Source organism: Panicum hallii, chromosome 2 (genome assembly GCF_002211085.1).
Source record: "Panicum hallii strain FIL2 chromosome 2, PHallii_v3.1, whole genome shotgun sequence".
Classification (NCBI taxonomy): Eukaryota; Viridiplantae; Streptophyta; class Magnoliopsida; order Poales; family Poaceae; genus Panicum; species Panicum hallii.
In genome coordinates, this window is record NC_038043.1 from 26,059,609 (window position 1) to 26,083,278 (window position 23,670).

The 23,670-nt window shown below is 41.8% G+C and overlaps 1 protein-coding gene across 2 annotated transcripts; it reads left to right on the top strand.

Moving 5' to 3' along the window:
* The first annotated feature begins 4,089 nt into the window (after window positions 1-4,089).
* Window positions 4,090-21,927, top strand: LOC112879763 (E3 ubiquitin-protein ligase UPL1-like). 2 transcript variants are annotated; one of them, XM_025944145.1, is made up of 16 exons: window positions 4,090-4,393; window positions 5,644-5,739; window positions 5,829-6,035; window positions 6,192-14,039; window positions 14,138-14,452; window positions 15,300-15,498; window positions 15,670-15,935; window positions 16,021-16,313; window positions 17,004-18,108; window positions 18,194-18,340; window positions 18,415-18,495; window positions 18,613-18,838; window positions 18,927-19,066; window positions 19,174-19,280; window positions 19,384-19,550; window positions 21,553-21,927. In XM_025944145.1, exons 1-15 carry the CDS (start codon window positions 4,361-4,363, stop codon window positions 19,484-19,486), a joined length of 11,166 nt encoding a protein of 3,721 aa, XP_025799930.1. In that variant the 5' UTR covers window positions 4,090-4,360; the 3' UTR covers window positions 19,487-19,550; window positions 21,553-21,927. The 2 variants fall into 2 exon arrangements, with proteins under 2 accessions (XP_025799930.1, XP_025799931.1); XM_025944146.1 differs by having other exon boundaries at window positions 6,195-14,039.
* The last annotated feature ends 1,743 nt before the right edge of the window (window positions 21,928-23,670 follow it).

Sequence of the window (23,670 nt, forward strand, 5' to 3'; positions counted from 1 at the left end):
CTAATGAGCTTTGATGTGTAAGGAAGAGTTTAGCAGGATAGGAATCGTTATAGCAAGGTTTATACGGCACTCTAGTGCCTCCCGCACTGTAATCACAATGCATTTGCAACGGCGTAGATGGCAGGAGTGTTTAAGCAATTTTTTTTAGAGAATCATCCCTTCAAGGCTGTAATCAGAAACCACAAAGCCATATATGCACTGCAGGAAGCGAACAGCTTGTAAAGCAGCTTTTTCGTAACCAGCCGCCGCATTAGTCTGTGCATGTCCTCAAAAGAAAATGCGTTTATGCGAGGCGAATGGATTCATAGCAGGTAGTTCTATTTCAATTCCATAAAGGGCAGTGTTATCTTCAGTTATTTCACGAATTGTGGATACATAGGGTAATGAACATTGCATAGCCACAGATTGTAGCAGTGAAATATAACTGGCCCCAATGACGAACATGGCAACTTCAACTTCTTTGTTTTGTTTCTCAATCCTGTTTTGGGGAAATCCAGGAAATAATTAAAAAAAGGCGGAACCATGCAAGGAAAAAGCAGAGTAACAGGCAAAAGAAATAGAGGCTTTATCGCAACCTTGCAAAAACTACCACAGCCAGGAATGCATTTACAAAAGAGAAATTGAAGCGTCCGAGAAAAGTGCAGTGGCCAAACGGAGATATTCCGACCAAAATAATAAGAAGCACAAGATGCAAATAAGGAACAAAGGAAAACAAATGTAGCCTGTCGGTAATCCTAAAAGAACACTAGGAAGCATTGTAAGGGCACGTAGGACCAATTACCAAGCTAATATCTACGTCTATAAGGGAAGAGAACAGGAATCTAAACAAAGTGCCACTGACTAAATTTTATATGGCTAATATAAGCCTAACCAAGATACACTTCCCCACAATAAAGGGAGATAGGGCTCCTTCTTATAAACAGGCAGCACACCGAGGGGAAACAGGCGCCATTATAACTACTAACCAGTAGTGCAAGCAGTGCAATGTACACACAGAAGCATATATGCACACGCACACTGGTTCTCGAGCACGAAAAGAGGAGCGATAAGCAACTCACTGGAACGATGAGCTAGGCCCCAAGTAGTTCCTGCAAATCTTGTTTCCCCCGCGTCAGCTAAGAGAAGGGGGAAAAAGAGATCAGTTCCAACAACACTTAGAATAGTTTAACCAAACATTATTGCCGAACTTTATGAATCGGAAGGGTGGAATAAACAAACCGAAGCACTCCAACGGCGAGAACCGAACTCAGAAGAGGTGAGCCAAGAAGTCACGCTCAGATCTGGAAAACAAACCGTGTCACCTTTGCATAGAGCAAGCTGGAAAAGAAGAACTCTGAAAGAGAACAACAGAAATCAGGAATCAATCTAAAAGAACAGCAAGAATAAGGAAGACATCCCTTTCACAGAGCACAAACAAAGGACAAGGAGCAGCCGGGAGAAGACAAAACCAAGAACAAGGAAACAGACAACAGAAATCAAAATAGAAGCAAAGGAACATATAGACCCAGAGAATTTCGCAGGCAGAACCAAAAAACAAGAGAGAACAAACTAGTAACGACGTGTCGGTGTTTTTACCATCGGCCTAGATACCCTAAGGTAGGTGATTATTTGGTGAGTGATCGCAGGATCTAAAATTTGAAGGCGAACCTAAGGACACAAGACACAAATTTAGACAGGATCTAGAGTAGCGTAATACTCTACGTCCTGTTTTGGGGTGTTGTATATTGCGCCCTGCGCTTGGGTGTTGAGTTGCCTGTTGGCTGCTTTCTGTTGGTTCTCTGCCTATCTAGGTATCACTGCCTTCCTTTATATATCCTAGGGGACGGGGTTCCTAGTAGGATTACAAGGTAGGAGTCCTAATAGGATTACAAAGTATGAATCATAATAAGATTATAGTGGAATCCTAGTAGGAATCAGACTTTTTTTTCCTCACGGGTAGCTTTTTTGCGGTACCCAGGGGATCTATTCCTGACACGATGCAATGATCAGAAGAAGCAATGATAGAAAAAGGGAAAGGAACACCATCGAAGCTTACCCGGTAAAGCGGAAGCGGAAAAAGAAAGGCCGATAAAGACGAAGGCGAAGAGTTTTATCGGGAGCTCGTGAAGCCGAAGCGCGACACGCAGGTGCCACCAAGGCAAGAAAGGAGGCATGCGTCAGCCGAGCGGCGGCGGACACAGTACACGTGGACCACGCGTCAGCCGAGCGGCGGCGGACACAGTACACGTGGACCACGCGTCGGCCGGGATGAAAAAACCTAGTAGCTTTGCTTTTTACGCCAGAAGATCAGAATCGAGCTTTTTGCGGTGGAAGATCAGAATCGAACGGACAACACTTCTACTGCTAACGTGGCCACGCCGAGCATCCGCCGAGGGCGCCAACTTGGTAAAGGGAGATACAGTCTCATCATCCGGCCATTCATCAATCTCCCGCAGACTCTCCTACCAATCCTAATCTATTCCTTCTCCCCTGAATTCACTTCCAACAGCACGAGACTGGAGGCGGAGCTGCACAAAAAGGAGACGAGCGCGGTACGAGGTGGAGTCGGAGGCAGACAGACTCTCCTACCAATCCTAATCTATTCCTTCTCCTCTAAATTCGCTTCCCACAGCACGGGACTGGAGGCGGAGCTGCACAAAAAGGAGACGAGTGCGGTACGAGGCGGAGTCGGAGGCAGATAAGAAGAGAAGCACAAGTTCGGACCACCTTTCATCGAAACTAGACGGACCAAAAGTCAATGTACTACAGAAAAGTCCGTTTTTCAGAAATAGATAAAGAAATATAATACTATTGGCTAACATCTTATCACTCTACTAGACATGTCTAACTACTCGTAACTAGTCGATCATTCATTGGCTCAGTTGACTATCCAATATAATGGAATCGATGCACTAAATCTGTATGTAATGACCAATTTTCTTGATTAATAATTATGGGTCGAGCTATTTAAAAACAATGCCGCCAAAGAAAAAACAAGATCCTAATATGCCGCGAGTGTCTTTTAGCTTCAAATGACACTTGCATCCTTAATCTTCACACATATCTTTTACACTGTTACCATGTAAAACATGTAAAACGATTAGAGCCAAGAATACTAATAAGCCCATCATTATGATCTAATTTGATATTGCCTCCACAAAAACACACATTACTCATGTGATGTTGTTATCAATCACTAAAATCAAATTAGAAGTCTAGATACTTCAATGTCTAGAAGTTCTCGGGTGTGCCAACTATGCTGATAAGTTCGGCTCACTACCAAATTTGTATGGAGAAGTCTTGCTCACTACCTAATTTACTGTCAAAAAAAAATTGTGCCACCAAGTTTGTTTCACTACCAAATTTACCCAAGTTAGTTTGGCTTACTATCAAATTTAGCTTACTATCAAATTTACTGTACGTTACAATTATTTGGAAGCAACATAAGTAGTAGATAAATTCTTAGTCACCGTTAATTTTAACTTTCTTGCTCGGTAGCGATCTAGGTGAATGTTAATCTTATGTATTTCTTATATACGACTTCTTATTTTTCATCTAATTCTCTCGATTGCATCAAACTAGTGTATCTAAACAAACTAAATCTATATTGAATTGTTGAGTGAAGCTACCTTTGTCACTGCTAAGTGGTGAAAGATCTAAAGATGACAATGCAGTTAGACATGATTATTATATCAATGATAGAATAAAAAAATCGAGTCAATACTCAACAATCGAAGAGCATAGAGGAAGGGTGTTTTGTTCAGCACATAAGTTGCATTTGATCAAAACTATGAGCGCGCTATAAACTAAGTTTGGACGAACGTGCTATTTGTAACATTTCATACCTATATACAAATCAAGCGTAAAAGGATATCTTCGATCAAGTACAATTTGGGACATCAACAAATAATTATAAAATTATAATCCGTGTATTATGAATTTAGAGAAAAATGATGGTTGCAGTAAAATTATAATTCGTGTATTATGATCTTCACCGTGCACCGTGGGAGTTGTGGGACTCGTTTAGCACATCATCCGTCACATAAGCCCCGTCGCCGTACGCGTAGCAGCGCTCGTCTCGTCTCCTTTACCTCGCCTCCCCTCCTCAACCCTCTCTCTCGGTCCTGCGCAACGACACGCGCATCTCCCTCCCCCCGATACGATTCCTCCCCATTCTCTCCCCTGGCGATCGCTCCAGCGCCCCTCCCAAAACCCTAACCGCCCGGCGCCTCGGCGGCGACTGCCGGAGGCGACGGCGTAGCGCCCTCAGGCAGAGGCGGACAGCGCGGCGGGTTGCCCCCCCTGCGGCTGCGGAGGCGGACGAGGCGGCGGAGGGCCTTGCCCCCCCCCACCCCCCCCCCCCGGCGATGCGAATTGCGGGATGAAGCTCAAGCGGCGACGCGCGGTGGAAGTGGTACGCCGCCTCGGCCCACTCTTTTACCCTATTCCCACTCGATCGCCGCGATCTATGTGCCGATCGCCCTGATCGCAGCGGCCTGCGATTGCGAACGTATTAGGGTATTGCCCCGGGGTTTCTGCCGGTGTGGATTACCGCTCGTGTTGTCGATCCCTGTTCCGGAGGATGAAGGTTTTTGTGGGTTTAGGATGCCGCTTGCCCAGGGTACTTTCGGATTTTAGGGAATCACTGGGTTGACATCGTGGTTTTTGTAGTGTTCCGTGTATGCAAATCCTTGCAGCAACATTTTGCAGCTAGAATAAGAAGATTTAGACCTCAATATAGATGCTCTGTAGTTCCATGCTCATTGGAAGACTGTATTTTTCTGATATCAAACTGTTTGATGCAATCTTAGTGGGGGCTCTTTGCTTGTAATGCTCGTCTTAGATCTGCAGTTGGCCAAACTTGTGTATGCAGAGTAAAGCCTGGATTTGTTCTAGTTTTCCTTTTTGTCGAACACCCCCAACAAAGAGAACATTTCCTTTCTTATGGTCAGGTGAAGTTGAGTTTGTAGTCACTTAGCGCTATGTCATGTACTTGTGTGACGAGATGAATTTTATGCTTGATATGACTATTATAGTTGAACACAAGGGCATAAATTTGGAAAGGTCCAAAGCAATTTCGATGTTCTGCTCTACATGGCTTAGATCTTTGAACATACCGCATTACAGACTTACAAGAGCATGCAGTTTAGTAAACATAAATCCTTTTGTAATTGCTATTTGTTATGGTCCACGACTTTGGGCAGTGTTTAGAGGCAAAGATTCTTTGTTGTTTTTATGACATAAGTACATGATGTATTTGTGCAATGTTCAATCTATACTTGATTAGGAGAATCCCAACTGGTCGTAATGTGGAGTCCTAGACTTTGCTAGCTTTGACTTGGCTCTGATTGCAATTCCTACAATTTGCTAGCTTTGACTTGGCTTTGCTTGCAATTTGATATACGAAATTTTAAATTGAAGTCTCAACTTCTTTCCAATGACACATCAAGATTGGTTACTAAATCTGATGGGAGAATGAATTTTGTTTTCAAACCCCAATGAAAGTTAAGTGGGACATGGACATGGTATTTTACGAAACACTGGTGTGTATAAATTAGTTGCATTTTGTTTAGTGCTTTATTTTTACTATTAAACTAGCTTGAATTTGTGGACCCCTCTTCAAATTTTATACCTTTCACTAATGTAACTTTTTTTCATTTGCAGCCTCCAAATATAAAATCTTTCATCGAAAGTGTTACCGCTGTTCCTCTTGAGAATGTAGAACTGCCGCTGAAGGATTTTGCATGGGAATTTGACAAGGTTTGCACAGTGTAGGCCTTTTTTATTCTCTCTAACATATTCTGTGGTTATGTTATGAATTCTAATCTCTTGCTATCAAAATGTTGCAGGGGGATTTTCATCACTGGGTGGACCTTTTTAATCACTTTGATTCTTTCTTTGAGAGTTATATTAAATCAAGGAAAGATTTGCAGCTCGAAGATAATTTTCTTGATGTGGACCCCCCATTTCCTAGGGAAGCAGTCCTTCAAATTCTTCGAGTATCAAGAATAATCTTGGAAAATTGCACAAATAGACACTTCTATAGTTTCTTTGAGGTCAGTGCTTTTTCGCATGCCCTGTTTATCTGCAGGTCTTCGCTTTTTTTTGCCTTTGTGTTCTTTTCTACTGCAAGAGCATAACTTCCTAGTTTCCTTCATCTGTATTAATATACTTCTAATCTACGTATTTTTTCTTCTCCTTGTTGTTTACAGCAGCACCTGTCTGCTCTTCTAGCATCTACAGATGCAGATATTGTTGAAGCAAGCTTGCAGACATTAATGGCATTTGTAAACAAATCAGTCGGGAAAAGCTCAATTCGCAGTACATCTCTGACTTCAAAGTTATTTGCCTTCTCTCAAGGTTGGGGTGGAAAAGAAGGTGGCCTTGGATTAATAGCGTGTTCTCTGCCCACTGTATCCGATCCAGTTTCCACTGAGGTTGGCTCCACTCTCCATTTCGAGTTTTATCGTGGTGCTGATAAATCAGATAAATCCCAGTCTCTAGATAACGAGAACAGGTTGGAAGTAATTCATTTATCGAATGTCAATACCAGCAAGGGGGCAGATCTTGAAATATTCGACAAGTTGGTCAAGGATTACAGTGTGCCTCAATCTTTAAGGTTCCCTCTTCTTACAAGATTGAGATTTGCAAGGGCATTTGACTCTTTGACATGTCGACGCCAATATATCTGTATCCGTTTGTATGCCTTTATTGTTCTTGTGCAAGCAGGCCATGATACTGAAGGTTTATCATCATTTTTGAACAATGAACCAGAATTCATTGATGAACTATTATCATTGCTTAGCTATGAGGATGATATACCAGAAAAAATTAGGATATTGGGAATCCTTTCACTGGTTGCACTGTGCCAAGATCGATCTCACCAGCCTACTGTATTGTCTTCGGTAACTTCTGGTGGACATCGCGGTATTCTTCCTAGTCTCATGCAGAAGGCAGTTGATTCTATCATCAGTGGTTCTATGAAATGGTCCATAATATTTGCTGAAGCTCTTCTCTCTCTTGTTTCTATGCTGGTATCATCAACCCCTGGTTCTCTAGCTCTTCAAGAAGCAGGCTTTATACCCACCATTTTGCCTCTTCTCAAGGACACAAACACACAACATTTACACCTAGTTAGTACGGCAGTGCATGTCATTGAGAGCTTCCTGGATTATCACAATCCCTCTTCAGCATTGTTCAGAGATCTAGGCGGACTAGACGACACTATTGCACGGCTTAAGATAGAAGTATCACAGGTTGAGATTGGTTTGAAAAAAGTTGAAGAGTCTCAGCCAATCAATAAAGGAAAAGAGGTTGAAGGCTGTCCACCAGTGCCAGATATGCAGTCTTCATGTTCTGAAACCTTGGTTTTATATAATAGGAAGAACTTAATGAAAGTTTTACTACGTACAGTATCTCTGGCAACATATGTGCCTGGTAGCTCTGCTCGTGTGGATGGTTCTGAAGAGAATGTGTTGCCCCCATGTTTGTGTACAATTTTTAGGAGAGGCAAGGACTTTGGTGGTGGTGTTTTCTCACTTGCTGCAAATGTTATGAGCGATCTCATACATAGAGACCCAACATGCTATACTGTTCTTGATGCAGCTGGTTTGCCACAAGCATTTCTTGATGCCATAATGGATGGTGTACTTTACAACTCTGATGCAGTCTCGTGTATACCACAGTGTTTGGATGCATTATGTTTGAACAATAGTGGTCTTCAATTAGTCAAGGACCGCAATGCTTTAAGATGCTTTGTGAAAATCTTTACCTCCAGATCATATTTGAAAGCGCTTAGTGGGGACACAACAGGGGCCTTATCAAGTGGACTTGATGAATTAATGCGCCATGCATCATCATTACGTTCTTCCGGAGTTGACATGTTTATTGAAATCTTGAACACTGTTTCAAAAATTGGGTGTGGTGGAGACTCTAATTCCTGTACGGAATGTGATAATTCCTGTGCAGCTGTTCCGATGGACACTGATGTGGAGGGAGGTACAACACAGAATGAGAGTGTACCTTCTGAAGTGGGATGCTCAGGCAAAATGGTTGAGGCTCCTCTAGATGCTATGGCATCATCTTCCATTGAGTTATTTCTTCCTGAGTGCATATGCAATGTTGCTCGTCTCCTTGAAACTGTTCTGCAGAATACTGATACTTGCAGGCTATTCATTGAGAAAAAAGGAATCGAGGCTGTTCTTCAACTGTTGAAGTTGCCAGTAATACCTGTATCTGTTTCAATTGGTCAGAATATATCTGTCGCATTTAAAAACTTCTCACCTCAACATTCTGTTTCTCTGGCAAGAGCAGTGTGCTTATTTCTTCGAGACCACCTTAAATTGACAAATGAACTGTTGTGTTCGATTTCTGGAACTAAGCTAACCGATAGTGAACCTGTGAAGCAATCAGCTCTCCTGAAAACACTTTGTACTCTTGAAGGGCTTTTGTCTCTTGCCAATTTTCTTCTGAAGGGAACTACTATTATGGTCTCAGAACTGGCTTTTGCAGATGCTGAGGTATTGAAGGAATTGGGGAAGGTTTATATTGAAGTGACATGGCATATCTCTTTACTCAGTGATGCCAAGGTGGATAAACAGGAGTCAGATCAAGATGATGTACCTGGAGATGCTTCAATTTCTAATGCATCTGAAAGGGATAGTGATGATGACTCAAGTGCAGTACCAGTTGCAAGATATATGAATTCTATTTCCACGAGGGCTTCTTTATCACCCTGGAGTATGGAGCAAGATTTTGTATCAGCAGTCCGATCTGCTGCAAACATGCACCGGCATGGTCGGCACTCGCTATCAAGGATACGTGGGCGCCTAAGTGGAGTATTGGATGCAACACATACTGATTTAGATGGTCCTTATTCTCCAGCAGAGATCTCTAGGAGTCATGATGCTTCAAAGAAAAGCTCTGAAGTTATTATTTCTGAACTTCTGACAAAACTTGGCTACACCATGCGTTCCTTCCTCTCTACCCTTGTCAAAGGATTACCAGCTCGTCGTCGGGCTGACTCAAATCTTAGCCCAGCTTCAAGAAGTCTTGTGACTGCACTAGCACAACTTTTCCTTAGTGCTCTTGGTTACTCTGGACATTCTACCGCTGGCTTTGAGATGTCGTTATCTGTTAAATGCCGTTACCTTGGGAAGGTTGTGGAAGACATGGCTGTGCTTATGTTTGACAGCAGGCGTCGCTCATGCAATTCTGCACTTGTTAATAGTTTTTATGTGAATGGGACATTCAAGGAAGTTCTAACTACCTTTGAAGCCACCAGTCAGTTACTATGGACACTTCCTTTCTCAGTCCCTGCTGCTGGCACAGATCAAGGTTCCTCTATTGGTGAGAAGGCATCTCACAATTCCTGGCTTCTGGATACGTTACAGAGTTATTGTAAATTGCTGGAATATTATGTGAACTCTACTTTCTTATTGTCTCCATCCTCTTCTCATAATCAGCTTCTTGTCCAGCCTATTGTCACTGAGCTGTCAATTAATCTATTCCCTGTGCCTTCAGAGCCAGAATCATTTGTTCGTATGCTGCAATCTCAAGTTCTGGATGCAGTTCTTCCTGTTTGGAATCACACAATGTTTCCTGAATGCAGCCCGGCTCTTGTTACCTCACTGGTCTCAATTATGAACAATATATGCTCTGCTGTTGGAGATCTGAAGCAAGGCCGCAATAGTGTTGGAGTGGCCAACCAGCGTGTTACTAGCCCCCCTCTTGATGAGTCAGCTATTGCTACAATTGTTGAAATGGGATTTTCAAGAGCTAGGGCAGAAGAAGCTCTGAGAAGCGTCAGAACTAACAGTGTGGAGATGGCCACTGATTGGTTGTTCAGCCATCCAGAAGAATTTGTTCAAGAAGATGTGCAGCTTGCACAGGCACTAGCTTTGTCACTTGGAACCTCCATTGAAACACCCAAGGAGGATGGAAGCAATAAGAATGATACAGCTACTGCTGAAGAAAAAAGTGTATTTGTGCTCCCTTTGGATGACATTCTCACTGTATCAACAAAGCTTTTCTGCTCTAGTGATTCCGCCATGACTTTCCCACTGACTGACCTTCTAGTGACACTATGCAACCGGAATAAGGGAGAATACCGACAACGGGTAGTACTCTATCTTTTTGAGCAACTAAGACGTTTTTCGTCTGATGCCATGGTTGGTACAGGTGCTTTGTATTCTGTTGGCCATTTGTTAGCTTTGCTTCTGAGTGAAGACAGTGTCATACGTGAGATTGGTGCTGAAAATGGTGTCGTCACTCATGTTCTTAACATGTTAGAAAATCTTAAATCAAGGACAGACCAGACAGATCAGACTTGGAATTCTATCAGTGCACTGTTGCTTGTATTGGATAACATGCTACAATTTAATCCAAAGCTTAATACAGAAACAGCTGATGGTGCATCCAAGTCAATTTCTGATGCATCCAGTGCTGACAGCAAGGCAAATCCAGCGCCACCTGATGGAAAGAAAACTGAAACTATGGATTCAGCAGACAATACAAGTGCTACTAATGTGTTCGAAAATATTTTGGGGAAACCTACTGGCTATTTGACTGATGAGGAGAGCCAAAAGGCACTGGTTTTCTGCTGTGAGTTCATCAAGAAACGTGTGCCAGCAACAGTTATGCAAGCTGTTCTTCAGCTCAGTGCCCGCTTGACAAAGACACATTCTCTTGCCGCTCAGTTCTTTGAAAATGGTGGCCTATCATCTCTGTTAAATCTCCCAAGCGCTTGCATCTTTCCTGGATTTGAGACCTTAGCATCTGCCATTGTGCGCCACCTCATTGAGGATCCTCAGACCTTGCAGAGTGCCATGGAATTGGAAATACGCCAGTCATTAATTAACCGTGGCAGTCGTACTCCACGCTCATTTCTGACAAATATGGCGCCGCTGATATCTAGGGATCCTGTGATCTTCATGAGGGCTGTAACTTCAGTCTGCCAATTAGATTCTTCTGGAGGGAGAACGAATGTAGTCCTGTTGAAGGATAAGGAAAAAGACAGGGAGAAACAGAAAGTTCCTTCGACAGAAAGTAATGAGCCTGTTCAGATGGCAGCTGATATTAAGTCAGTTGATACACCAAACAGATGTTCACGGAGCCAAAAAAAGGTTCCTGCTAGTCTTTCTCAAGTGATCGATCAGCTTCTTGAGATCATTATGAGCTATCCATCTGCAAGCAAAGAACAGGGGTTTGATGGTTACTTCCTGTTGACTCCAATGGATGTTGATGAGCCAAACACTAAGGGAAAATCTAAAGTTGATGATGGCCAAGAGCTTGAGGGGGATGCCCTCTCTGAGAGATCTGCATTGCTGTCAAAGTTGGCATTTGTCCTTAAGTTGATGAGTGAGATACTCCTCATGTATGTGCATGCAGTAGGGATAATTCTGAAACGGGATACAGAGCTATCACAGTCACGAAGTTGTGATCAAGGTGCAGGACACAGTGGTTTACTGCATCATATATTCTATCTGCTACTTCCACTCTCTTCGGTCAAAACTGCTGATGTCTCAGATGATTGGACAGGAGAGTTGTCTGAGAGAGCTTCCTGTTTCTTGGTAGCTTTGTGCTGCAGGTCTGCTGAAGGTCGTAGAAGGGTTATTTCTGAAATTGTGAAGGCATTTAACTATTTTATTGATTCAGCAAGCAGTACCTCCAGAGGATCTTTGATACCTGACAGAAAAGTTTTGGCTTTCTCTGAGCTGGTAAATTCAATATTGTCGCGGAATAGTCAGAGCAACTTACCTGTTCTTGGTTGCTCGCCTGATATTGCAAAACCTATGGTAGATGGTAGAATGGTACAATCTCTTTCTGGTTTGCTGAAAGTAATTGATCTGGACCATCCAGATGCTGCAAAGGTTGTCAACTTGATATTGAAGGCTTTGGATAGCCTCACCAGGACTGCTTATGCTAGTGATCAAGTTCTCAAGTCAGATCGATATACCAAGAACAGATTACCAGGGTCACATGAACAAACACATGAAGCTGATGACAATATAATTCATGAGCAAAGCACAGATATCAGACATCATCATACTGACAGCATCATTCAATCTACAGGTCAACAAGTGCAAGAACTGTCTCATGTTGATGGGGACAATAACGAGAACCATGGCCAACCTGCTGAGCAAGAAATGGGAGTCGATGCAGTGGACAACAATTCTAGTGGTAATCCTTCAATGAATGGTGTGGAGTTCATGCGGGAAGAAACAATTCAAGGTAACGTTATGGCTCCTAGTACTGATGTTGGTTTGGCTTTCCCAGTGCAACATCAAGGTGATGATGAAATGGCTGATGAAGATGAGGATATTGGGGAGGAAGGTGAGGATGAAGATGAGGATGAGGATGATGAGGAAATAGCAGATGAGGGAGCCGGTTTGATGTCCATAGCTGACACAGATATCGAGGACCAGGAGAACAATGCTATTGGTGACGAATACAATGATGACCTGATGGATGAAGAGGATGATGATGACTTTCTTGAGAACCGTGTTATAGAAGTGAGATGGAGGGAGAGCTTGACTGGAATGGATCATCATCTGAGATTTTCCAGGGGTCGTGCAGACTCAAGTGGTTTTATAGATATATCTTCCGAGTCATTTCATGGTGTGGGGATGGATGATTCATTTAATCTGCATCGTTCGTTCAGTCTTGAGCGCCGCCGCCAAAGTGGAAGTAGGTCACTTCTTGATCGACCAAGGTCTGATGGAAATGCTTTTCTTCATCCACTGCTTGTTAGGCCAGCTCAGTCTAGGGAGGGAACTGGTTCGGCATGGCCCTCTGGAGGAACCTCATCGAGAGATTTTCACACACTATCTTTTGGTAATTCAGACATCCCCTTGTACATGTTAGATGCTGGGTTTCCACCAGAAACTGCTCCCCCAGTGTTTGGTGAGCGTGTTGTAAGTACTGCTCCACCACCATTGATAGATTTCTCACTTGGTATGGATTCCCTCCGAATTAGGCGGGGCCCTGGAGATAATCCATGGACTGATGATGGTCAACCACAGGCAGGTAATCATGCAGCTGCTATTGCTCAGGCAGTGGAGGATCAATTTGTGTCACAGTTATCTGTGGCTAGTAATTCAAATAATGCCCAGTTGCAGCCTGAACAGACTGGCAATGATGTGAATGCACATTTACCATCACCAGATACAGGAAATGCTGAACCTGTAGCAACCAATTCTCCTGCTCAACCTGTTGGTAGTCCTCAGCAAGTTCATACTGTTAACCAAGAACCTGCTCCTGCAAATGATCGATTCTGTCCTACGAATGTGCAGGTAAATCAACAGGGTTTTGTTCACGATAATTGCATTGAGGAAGCGGTACAGCAAACAGCAGCTGATGATCCTATACCTCAGAATGATGAAATAATGTCTGTTGCTGATACACAGCTTGGTGGTTGTCCTGAAAGAGATTCCTTATCTGGTAATCAAAGTCATGATCATATTATGCACAATGAGATTGAAGCACCTCAACAACTTCAGTTGAGTAGTGATCCTAGGGAAGCCCCATCTGATCTGGAGTCAAGCTGCCATGCACTTGTCACTTCTGCAAGTACTGCTCCTGAGCTGAGTGATGCTCATGTAGATTCTGCCGCAGTGAATGCGGAAGCTGACATGAACAGTGTTGATATTGCTGAAAATGAAGTTGGGAACTCAGCTCCTGGTTCTGATGGCAACGATATGTCTTCTAGGAGACATGAAGAAGCTCATCAAGAGCCTCAGACAGAGCAACTAGATGCTAACAATGAGGTCTCTAGTGCTAATGAAATTGATCCCACATTTCTTGAAGCATTGCCTGAGGATCTTCGTGCAGAGGTCCTTGCTTCTCAGCAGAACCGTTCTGCCCCAGCTGCTTCATATACTCCACCAGCTGCAGAAGAAATAGATCCTGAGTTTTTGGCTGCTCTCCCACCAGACATTCAAGCTGAGGTTCTAGCCCAGCAGCGAGCACAGAGGATTGCTCACTCTCAACCAGTTGGTCAGCCGGTAGATATGGATAATGCTTCAATTATAGCAACTTTCCCTCCTGATCTACGTGAAGAGGTAATGCTTCAATTATAGCTACTTTCCCTCCTTGTTTGTGTGAAGAGGTACATCTTACCACACAGCTCAATACTAATACTGATATGTTTTTACCACAGGTGCTTTTGACCTCATCAGAAGCAGTTCTGTCTGCCCTTCCTTCAGCTTTACTTGCTGAAGCTCAAATGCTACGGGACAGAGAATTGAGTCGATATCGTGCTAGAGGAAGCCTATTTGGTGGAAGCTACAGACTTGGAGGAAGGAGGCTGCCAGAAGATAATCAGACAGTTATAGACAGGGCTGTTGGTGTTACTATGGGTAGGAGGGTTATTTCTGCTTCACAAGGCAGTTCAAAGGGTAAAGATGTGGAAGGGACCCCACTTTTGGACTCAGATGCCCTGCGTGCACTTATTCGTCTTCTGCAGTTGGCTCAGGTAATGTCCTAATTGTGCACAGTATCTCAATAATTGTATTATTTTTCTTCGACTGAACTTTTCAATTTTCTTTGTAGTATCACCACATATGTGCTCCATTCTTGAATAGAGTGGCGTTGCGCATTCATCAGTAGTTATATGATGTAATATTGCATGCTTGTAAGCTTGCCATGCATAAGTTCCCAAAATTTAAATGAAATGATAAGAGACTTGCAAGTGGGGACCTCCCTGTAAAATTCTGAAACACACCCACAGAGGCCCTCACTCATTTCCGAGAAATGAAAGAAGGCACTGGCAAAAAACATTTTTATGAACTTTCTTACCAAAAGATCTGTTGCCAATATATTGATAGTGAAATTTTAATGAGCCAAATTATTCGCACGAGTTTACATTTGAAACAAACTGCACCAATTAAATGTTACGGAAAGGAGTTTTGCACCTGACATTTTCCTGTCTCTGAAAGATCAATATTATTGAAATCTGTAAATTGAGTAGAGATATATGGTAGATAACTATATTCATGTGCCATCTATGGGTAGTAAGCATATTATTGGAAGCCTTGCAATACTTTCTGTTATGTGTGAACATCCAGGAAAGAGTGGTCACAACGTAACCCAACAACCTTCGAAATCTGATGTTTTGATTCCTTCTAGACTACCGGAAAACAATGAAAGAATTAGATGGATTATGCACAAGAATGAGAAAAGGATGTCTTTTGCATAAAATACATCAACAAAGACTAGTATAAAAAAGTTACTAAATACATTTATTTGTTAAGTTTTTTTGCAGTTTTCCGTTGGCTTATTACATTTCAGCTACACTGGTTGACTATTTCACATCTTTGCAGCCACTCAGCAAAGGCCTTCTTCAAAGGCTTATGTTCAATCTGTGTGCACACAGTGTCACACGTGTTACCTTGGTTGGCCATCTGCTCGACATGATTAAACCTGAATCTGAGGGGGTTAGCGTATCTGATTGCATGGCTACATACAGATTACATGGATGTCAGTGGAACATTGTTTACGCACAACCTTACTCTGCAAATGGTAATATGATCTCTCCCTCCCTCCTTCCCTCTTGTCTTTTTGTCATTTTTTTAGAAAATCTTTGGTTCTCTGTAAAACTTGTTTTATATTGCTCCATTTTTTGTTCAGTATCTTATCCAATAATGTTATTTAGCACTTAAGCAACCTTTTACTTGCACTACCACTTTTCAGGTTTGCCTCCACTTGTGACACGGCGACTTCTTGAAATCCTGACATATCTTGCTTCTAACCATCCATCTGTTGCGGATCTTTTGGTCCATTTCAATCCTTCAGTTAGTTCAAACCATTTGATATTACAGGACAGTAAAGAGGTATCTCAAGAAAGTCCATTGTTGAAGATGAAGCAATCATCTTCAGAGGGTTATACACCTATTCTATTGTTTCTTAAGCTCCTAAACAAACCCTTATTTCTGCGCAGTCGAGTATACCTTGAGCAGGTATTTCTCGGCACTGGTTTTGGTGTATGGTAGATCTTGGTTCACTTCTTAAAATATTTATCGTATCTTTTAATTTTGTCTCCAGGTGATGTGTTTGCTTGAAGTTGTGGTTAACAATGCTGCGTCCCAAATTGATTATCCACCTCGCTCTGCACAAATTGCTAACAGTTCAGGTGTTGAATTGGCTGATGGGGCACCGCCTCAAACACAGGTGGAACCATCTACTCTAGAACAAGGTCATATCCAGGATAATGACCAAAGCAAAGATGTTGAGGTCCCAGTGTCATGTGCTCGGCAGGATGTTAATGTGCATGCCATTCTTACTCAGCTTCCTGATGCTGACTTACATAATCTGTGCAATATTCTGGCACTTGAGGGGTTAGTTTTTGCCTTGCACTTTTTTTACTTATTATTACATAACATGCACAGATGATGGTTTACTCTTCAGTATTAGATTCTGCATGTATTTCCTGTTGAATGCTTACAGATGCCTTACATTGTTTGCTTGATTGTTCATTTTCAAGGAGTAGGAATGTATGGAGTATGGGAGGGAAGTGGGTTGGGGAGAAGATTTGCATGCATATCTTTCTTACAAACACTCAACTAGGTAGAGTAGAGAGAAGGCGAGCCAACTAGGTAGATAGGTGGACGCAAGGCTGACCAATGCGTAATCAGGATGCATAGAATCACTATGATAACCAAGCACCATAGGAAGATTTTTCCTTCTGTATATTTGTTTCTTAGCTTCAAGGATCCCTGTTTGGTAGAATGATACTTTAAGAACACATTGTTTCTTTTTTCCCTCTCTTGTGAAGTTGGTTGTCTTGCCACCTTTAACATCGGTCGTTATGCAGCAAGACTGGTCTTATGCAGTAAATCGCAACCAATCATTTTAATGTTAGTATACCCCTTACTCGAAAATACTCAAAGAAAAAGGTTTTGTTTGGAAGTAAAACTGATTCGTGTTATGTTGGGATGTTCATTTTGATTTCAGACTTCCGTTATTTGAAAAACGTCATCCTTTCAGGGCTTCAGACATACTTACCTTTTTTTTTTTGAAATATTCAGTCTTCCAGATAAAGTGTACTCGCTTGCTGCGGAGGTGGTGAAAAAATTGGCTAGTGTTGCCGCATCGCATCAGAAATTCTTTTCCATCGAGTTAGCTGGTGTTGCTCAGAGTTTAAGTTCTTCTGCAGTAGAGGAGCTTGTAACACTGAAAAACACTCAAATGCTTGGGCTCAGTACTTGTTCTATGGCCGGAGCTGCTATCTTGCGGGTACTGCAAGTCCTATCTATGTTGACATCAGATGTGATTGATAGTGGACATGAACAAGATATGGCACAGGAAGAGCAGTCCATTTTGTGGGATTTGAATGTTGGTCTTGAACCTTTGTGGCAAGAATTAAGTGATTGTATAAGTGCCACAGAGGCAAAACTTGTACACAATTCAACATTTGCTTCCCCTGCTCCATTGGTTGATGCTTTGGAAGTTGGTGCTTCGTCCTCTATTTCTCCACCACTTCCTCCAGGCACTCAACGCTTGCTGCCATTCATAGAATCGTTTTTTGTTCTCTGTGAGAAGCTTCAAGCAAATCAACCAGTTACACAATCAGATTACAATGTTACTGCTCATGAAGTGAAAGAATTAGCTGGAAGTTCATCGTCGCCTTCATTGAAGGCTGGTGGAATCTGCAATGTAACTTTTATAAGGGTTGCAGAAAAACATCGACGGCTACTCAATGTTTTCATTCGACAAAACCCAAGCTTACTAGAGAAGTCACTTTCTATGATGTTGAAAGTACCAAGGCTGATAGATTTTGACAACAAGCGTGCTTACTTCCGGTCACGCATCAGACAGCAACATGATCAGCATCTTTCAGCTCCTCTACGCATTAGTGTTCGCAGGGCTTATGTTTTGGAGGATTCATATAATCAGTTGAGATTACGTCGTACCCAGGACCTCAAAGGTCGCCTGACTGTGCAGTTTCAAGGAGAAGAGGGTATAGATGCTGGAGGACTTACTAGGGAGTGGTACCAATTGCTCTCACGAGTTATTTTTGACAAAGGAGCTCTTCTCTTCACCACAGTCGGAAACAATGCGACTTTCCAGCCTAATCCAAACTCTGTTTATCAAACAGAGCACCTTTCTTATTTCAAGTTTGTTGGTCGAGTGGTATTTTCTTGACACTGTCCTCAATAGTGTAATACTGCATCATTTGTTTTTTAACCCCTCTTCTGAGACCTAGTTATTTTCACAGGTTGCTAAAGCATTATTTGATGGCCAGTTGTTGGATGTCCACTTTACCCGTTCATTTTACAAACACATCCTGGGTGCTAAAGTAACATATCATGATATAGAGGCTATCGATCCTGATTACTACAAAAATTTGAAGTGGATGCTGGAGGTTTGGTTTCATTATCCACAATTTCGTTTGCTAAATTTATGTTGCTGTTCCTAAATCATGCCTTTTCTGAACAGAATGATGTAAGTGACCTTCCTGATTTAACATTCAGCATGGATCCTGACGAGGAAAAACATATTCTCTATGAGAAGACTGAGGTATGGAAAAGACATCATGGCTTAGCCGAGAACTTTTCTACTTGCCTCAGCTGTTATCTTAGTTTTTTTTACTAAGGCTATTATCTTAGTTGTGTTTTTAATAATTTTCCAATTCAGGTTACTGATTATGAGTTAAAACCTGGCGGAAGAAATATCAGGGTCACTGAGGAAACAAAGCAAGAATATGTTGACCTTGTAGCTGAACATATACTGACCACAGCAATTCGTCCTCAAATTAATGCTTTCCTTGAGGGCTTCACAGAGTTAGTTCCAAGGGACCTAATAGCCCTATTTAATGATAAAGAACTTGAACTACTGATCAGTGGTCTTCCTGAAATTGACTGTGAGTGGATTTCATCTATCAGATAATTCATCATCTTATTGCTTGTTTATTTTTTTTCCTTTTGATTTTTATTGTGTTTCTCCTGCAGTGGATGATCTGAAGGCTAACGCGGAATATATCGGATATTCTGCTGCATCTCCTGTCATCCAGTGGTTCTGGGAAGTTGTTAAAGCATTCAGCAAGGAGGACATGGCCAGACTACTGCAGTTTGTTACTGGAACATCAAAGGTCAAAAGGCACTTGTGAAATTGTAGTTTCACATAAAATGTTTCATAATTGTGAGCAATATATTGGAGTAGAACTTCAATAGCTGCTTTTGGAATTTATTTCTGCAGGTACCGTTGGAAGGTTTCAAAGCACTACAAGGTATTTCTGGTCCCCAGAGATTTCAGATTCACAAGGCTTACGGAGCTCCAGACCGGCTTCCATCTGCTCATACATGGTAATATATTGATATGTTCATTTACTGCTTTTCACTTTTGCATTCTTTATGATGTCATATGTTCTCGTTTAGCAATTATTCTAAATGCACAATGAATATGCAGCTTTAACCAGTTGGACTTACCGGAATACACCTCAAAGGAGCAACTAGAAGAGCGCCTGCTTCTTGCCATTCATGAAGCTAGTGAAGGTTTTGGCTTTGGCTGATCTGTTCCTCCATGGAGTGCTAAAGAGTGCACTGGGTCATTGTTTTTCTGCTTGCCATGTACAGGTATGGGGGTGATTATTTCTTTGCCACATCTAATATTTTTCACACATTTTGGGGAATGCCCATGTCATGCCTATCCCTTGTTATGGAAAAGGCCCAGCCCACGTGTCAGGCACAGGGGCCTCTTTATAATTTTTCCTCCCCCCTCACCTATAATTTTTCCTCATTTGCTAGATTCATTTCTCTCTCAAGTTCTTCCCCCCTCTTGTTAGGGCTAGATTCCTCACAACACACTCTATATGCCCATTTTACGGTGTATTCAAGCTTCTGTATTTAGTATTACAAATCTAACTGATCCAAGTTTGTATTTTTGCCATCAATGCAATAGTTGGAAACACCTTGCCAGTCTCTGTTGATTTGTTGAAAGAGCTTGTATAGAAACCTGAGGAGTTTATCCCATGGTTCTGTTAGTGTTATTTAGTGTTGTGACACATTGTCACACCTGTTGGTTGTTTCTATGCCAAAAAGATGGGGATAGTGTTTGTGCTAGGTACACGCAAAGTATTAATCATATGCCAACTTTAGTTTTCACTTTGAAGTATTCCAAGATATCAAATGCATCAGAAAGCAATGTTTTGGCTAACAACATGTTACTGTTGAAATAGTGATGGTAAGATTATATAATGAATTAAACCAATAAGATTTCCTGCCTAGTTGTAGATTCATTTCAACATGGACCAAATCAATCTAGGGACTAATTAGCATTGTTTTGTACTATTGTGGACTTGTTTGTGTGCAGCTGCCTGTTAGGCCCATGGGACAGTCTCCATGGCCACTGGTGCTGTATACATTTGGGTCATCTTGCATGAACAGAGCCTACGTAGTTATTGCTCACACCAGGCTGTTGGTTGGTTTGTTACCCTAATGCTTAGATTAGATTGAGTTATCTAACTCCTTAATTCAAGAGAGAGCTTTCATAATGGTTAAGTCACCCCAGTTTATAATTCCCCTATTAGATGTTTCATAACTCCATGGTAGGATTTGAGAAATAGGTGAAAGAACTGTTTTTTTTGGAATATGTAGGAGAGCTACCTGTCGTTGCATTAAGACAGGAAAAAAGGGGGCTCGATATAGAACTAACAATTTTTCCCATTCATATAAAAAAACAGTTTTCCCATTCAGAAGTGATATTGATGGTTGTGCGGAGGTCGTGATTTTAATGGGGGTGATGCTGCTATAATCTAAACAAATGAGATAAACGTTTTTTTTCGGTATGGAGTAACCAGTCATTCTGTTGGTATTTATCATTCTGCTGCAACAGAGTTAATCCTAACTGCTATTCGCGGACCATTATGCAAGTATGCAACCCAAGACATCAATGGGCATTAGTTCAGTTGGATGATTTCACATCCAGATAAGAAAAAATGTTGTGAGTTCGTGTTAACTTTAACGGAGAGTTTTAATGTGATGGTTTGAATTATTGAAAAAAAGGGGAAAGAAATAACTAAATTTGAACTGATATTGGATGCGACTCACAATTTCAATTTGAAGTGCTTTATCTATGTTTTCTAATCAGTGTTTCTTTTCCATAGTGAAAGAAAGAACTTCTGCATGCTTTTCTTTTGAAATAAAACATGAGCTACTCTTGATTCATTGGCATAGTGGACATAATCCTCCATGGACCTATGTCAATTTTTTGTTGAAACTAAGTTGTTAAAACGAGTCATTGAGTGTTTGAGAAAAAAAAAATGAGCCAATGAGCCTATTCATTTTGTAAACTAGTTGGTCGAGGTCAGGCCCCTATTGTCATGGATAGATAACCTAATTTTGACGCACTGGTCATGTCAAGGCTAGCTTATGCGACAGCAGCCCTGCAAGTGGTGTAGCGCTACCCTCATCTATTGAACACCAATTTCTCATTTTATTTGATAGTTCTAAGCTTCTGGGTGAATATATACTTTCAAGCATTTTGTATCCTGTTCAGATGTGCATTGGCTGATAACCAACTATTGATGACTGATTCTTTCTTCTGTTGTTTCCATGTATAATTGCTGGTTCCTCAAAGATTTTGAAGGCAATTGAGATGGTCACAGATGCTATACATAACATAGATCGAGCCAAGGAGTGTTTTGGGAATATGCTCAGGGTGAAGTTGGGATCCAAAATTTTCTTGGAACAGTCAATCAGGATGTCGGGCGGGTACAGTAGGAGTAGAGCTCTGCGACAACAAGAATGCTGATGTAACTAGCTTCCATTTGCCTTCAGTTAAAAGAGTCCAATGTAAAGTCGTTTAATGCTTCTTTATACCAATCGTTCTGGTGATTTTTGTACTGCTTCCTCCGATTCTGGGAGCCAGGGCAGGTTCTGCAAATAAATAAGCCATCTGGTAATGCCATGACTCCATGTTTATTTAATCAGCTTTTTACGTGCGTATTCTCTATTATTTTTGAAAAGCGCATGTACTCTATTATAGCCTCGTGCAAAAATGGCTTGGAAGGTTCTGCAATCGAATGCCAGCTTTCAACCTCCCAAACTTGAATACGGAGGTTCTGTAGTCGGAGTTTTCAGTCGATTTATTGATTGACTCTAAAAGTGATCATGATGGCGTTATTGATTGAATTCTATCAGTTTGTATTGTCGATCTTGAGGTTGATTATCGTGATCCATGGACTATGGTTGGTTGCCTTCTGTTCTTGTGTCAGCTACAAAATCGGCTTTAAGGCCAACGAGTAACTGTACTTTCAAGAAATTTTGAAGACTGTTATGCGGTCATCCTCCTAACCACACTGGACTGTTTCCTTCTGTTTATGCGGTAGAACTCCTTAAGCAACATTTTGCTGATTTGAGGTCTTCAACTTCTAAGTTCGGCGCTCTTCCCTGACAAAGGTACCTTGACGGATGTTTCCTTTCTTCAGTGATCTCCTACGGTGGTGGTGAGTCTTACGACCTTGTACCTCGATGGATATTTTCTTTCTTCAGTGAGTATCCGTGATCTCCTATGATGGTGAGTCTTTACGGTGGTGAGTCTTGGTTAAGTAAGTTCTATGCTTTACTTCTTACGGGTTCATCATCCGTCCTTGTGACACATGCACTAGGAGAGTCTCCCTGATAAAGACGGGTAAACCGTGATCGACAGTAGAGTAGTAATCGACAGCGTAGATGTGGTGTATAGGCTCTAGATTACCTTAGTTTGCTGTGAGCCCCACGGTGTTGCGGGGTAGGCGGCAGGTGGTGACAACCCTATCCATCCTCTAAAATCTCCCACGTTTGGATTCGGAGTAGAGCTAATGGCCGGAGGACGAGTGTTAGACCGGTGCCTGAAGTAAGTAGAGGTTGAACCTATCTTTACATAGAAATTCTCTCTATCCTCGCCTACCAAACTCTTATTTATCCTTGAACGAACCAATTAGAAGATTAGTATACACGTTCCTTGTGGATACTATACCCTTGAATACTCTCGGGTGAAAGGTACAATAGTATATCCGTACGCTTGCAGATTTATTCGAGAATATTAGGAAATACCAACAAGATTTCCGGTGCTGTTGCCGGGGAACGGTCATTGTATTATCTTTGAACCTAGTTCGTCCTGGTATCCTTTGTTTTTTCTTACCTCTACCCTGTGGCGGAACCATCCGAATAAATCCGGCTTAAATACGCTAACTATCACCATAGAGACATTCGGACTAACACGTACTTAAAATGGAGTAAAACAACAGTCTGTCGGGTAACATCCCGATGCAACCACTGGAATTTCGATCGAAACAATGCATACATACAACCCACACGAAGGTGAGCCCAGAGAATACAAGAATCCACAATTTTTCACATCACAGAGTTCAACATGAATTATTATTACAGACCATGTTCGATTTCATTCATATAAACAAGTACTTTCAGAGTTTAATAGTGCAGTGGAAAATAAGCGAAAGTTCTAACGACGATACAAGATATCATGATGAAGCCCGTACATGACATCATTCAACGTTATCATCGTTGGCTGGGGACGCATCCCATTCCACGACCAACTAGAAGGAAGAGTACACGGCCAAGTCAAACTAGCAAACCATATCCTCAAAGGTCTCACCTGAAAATAAAGCCACAAGCAAGGCTGAGTATACTAATATTCAATAAGGCTTACCCGACTAGTGGTATATACTTAGCCGACTCCTAGACATGTAAGGCT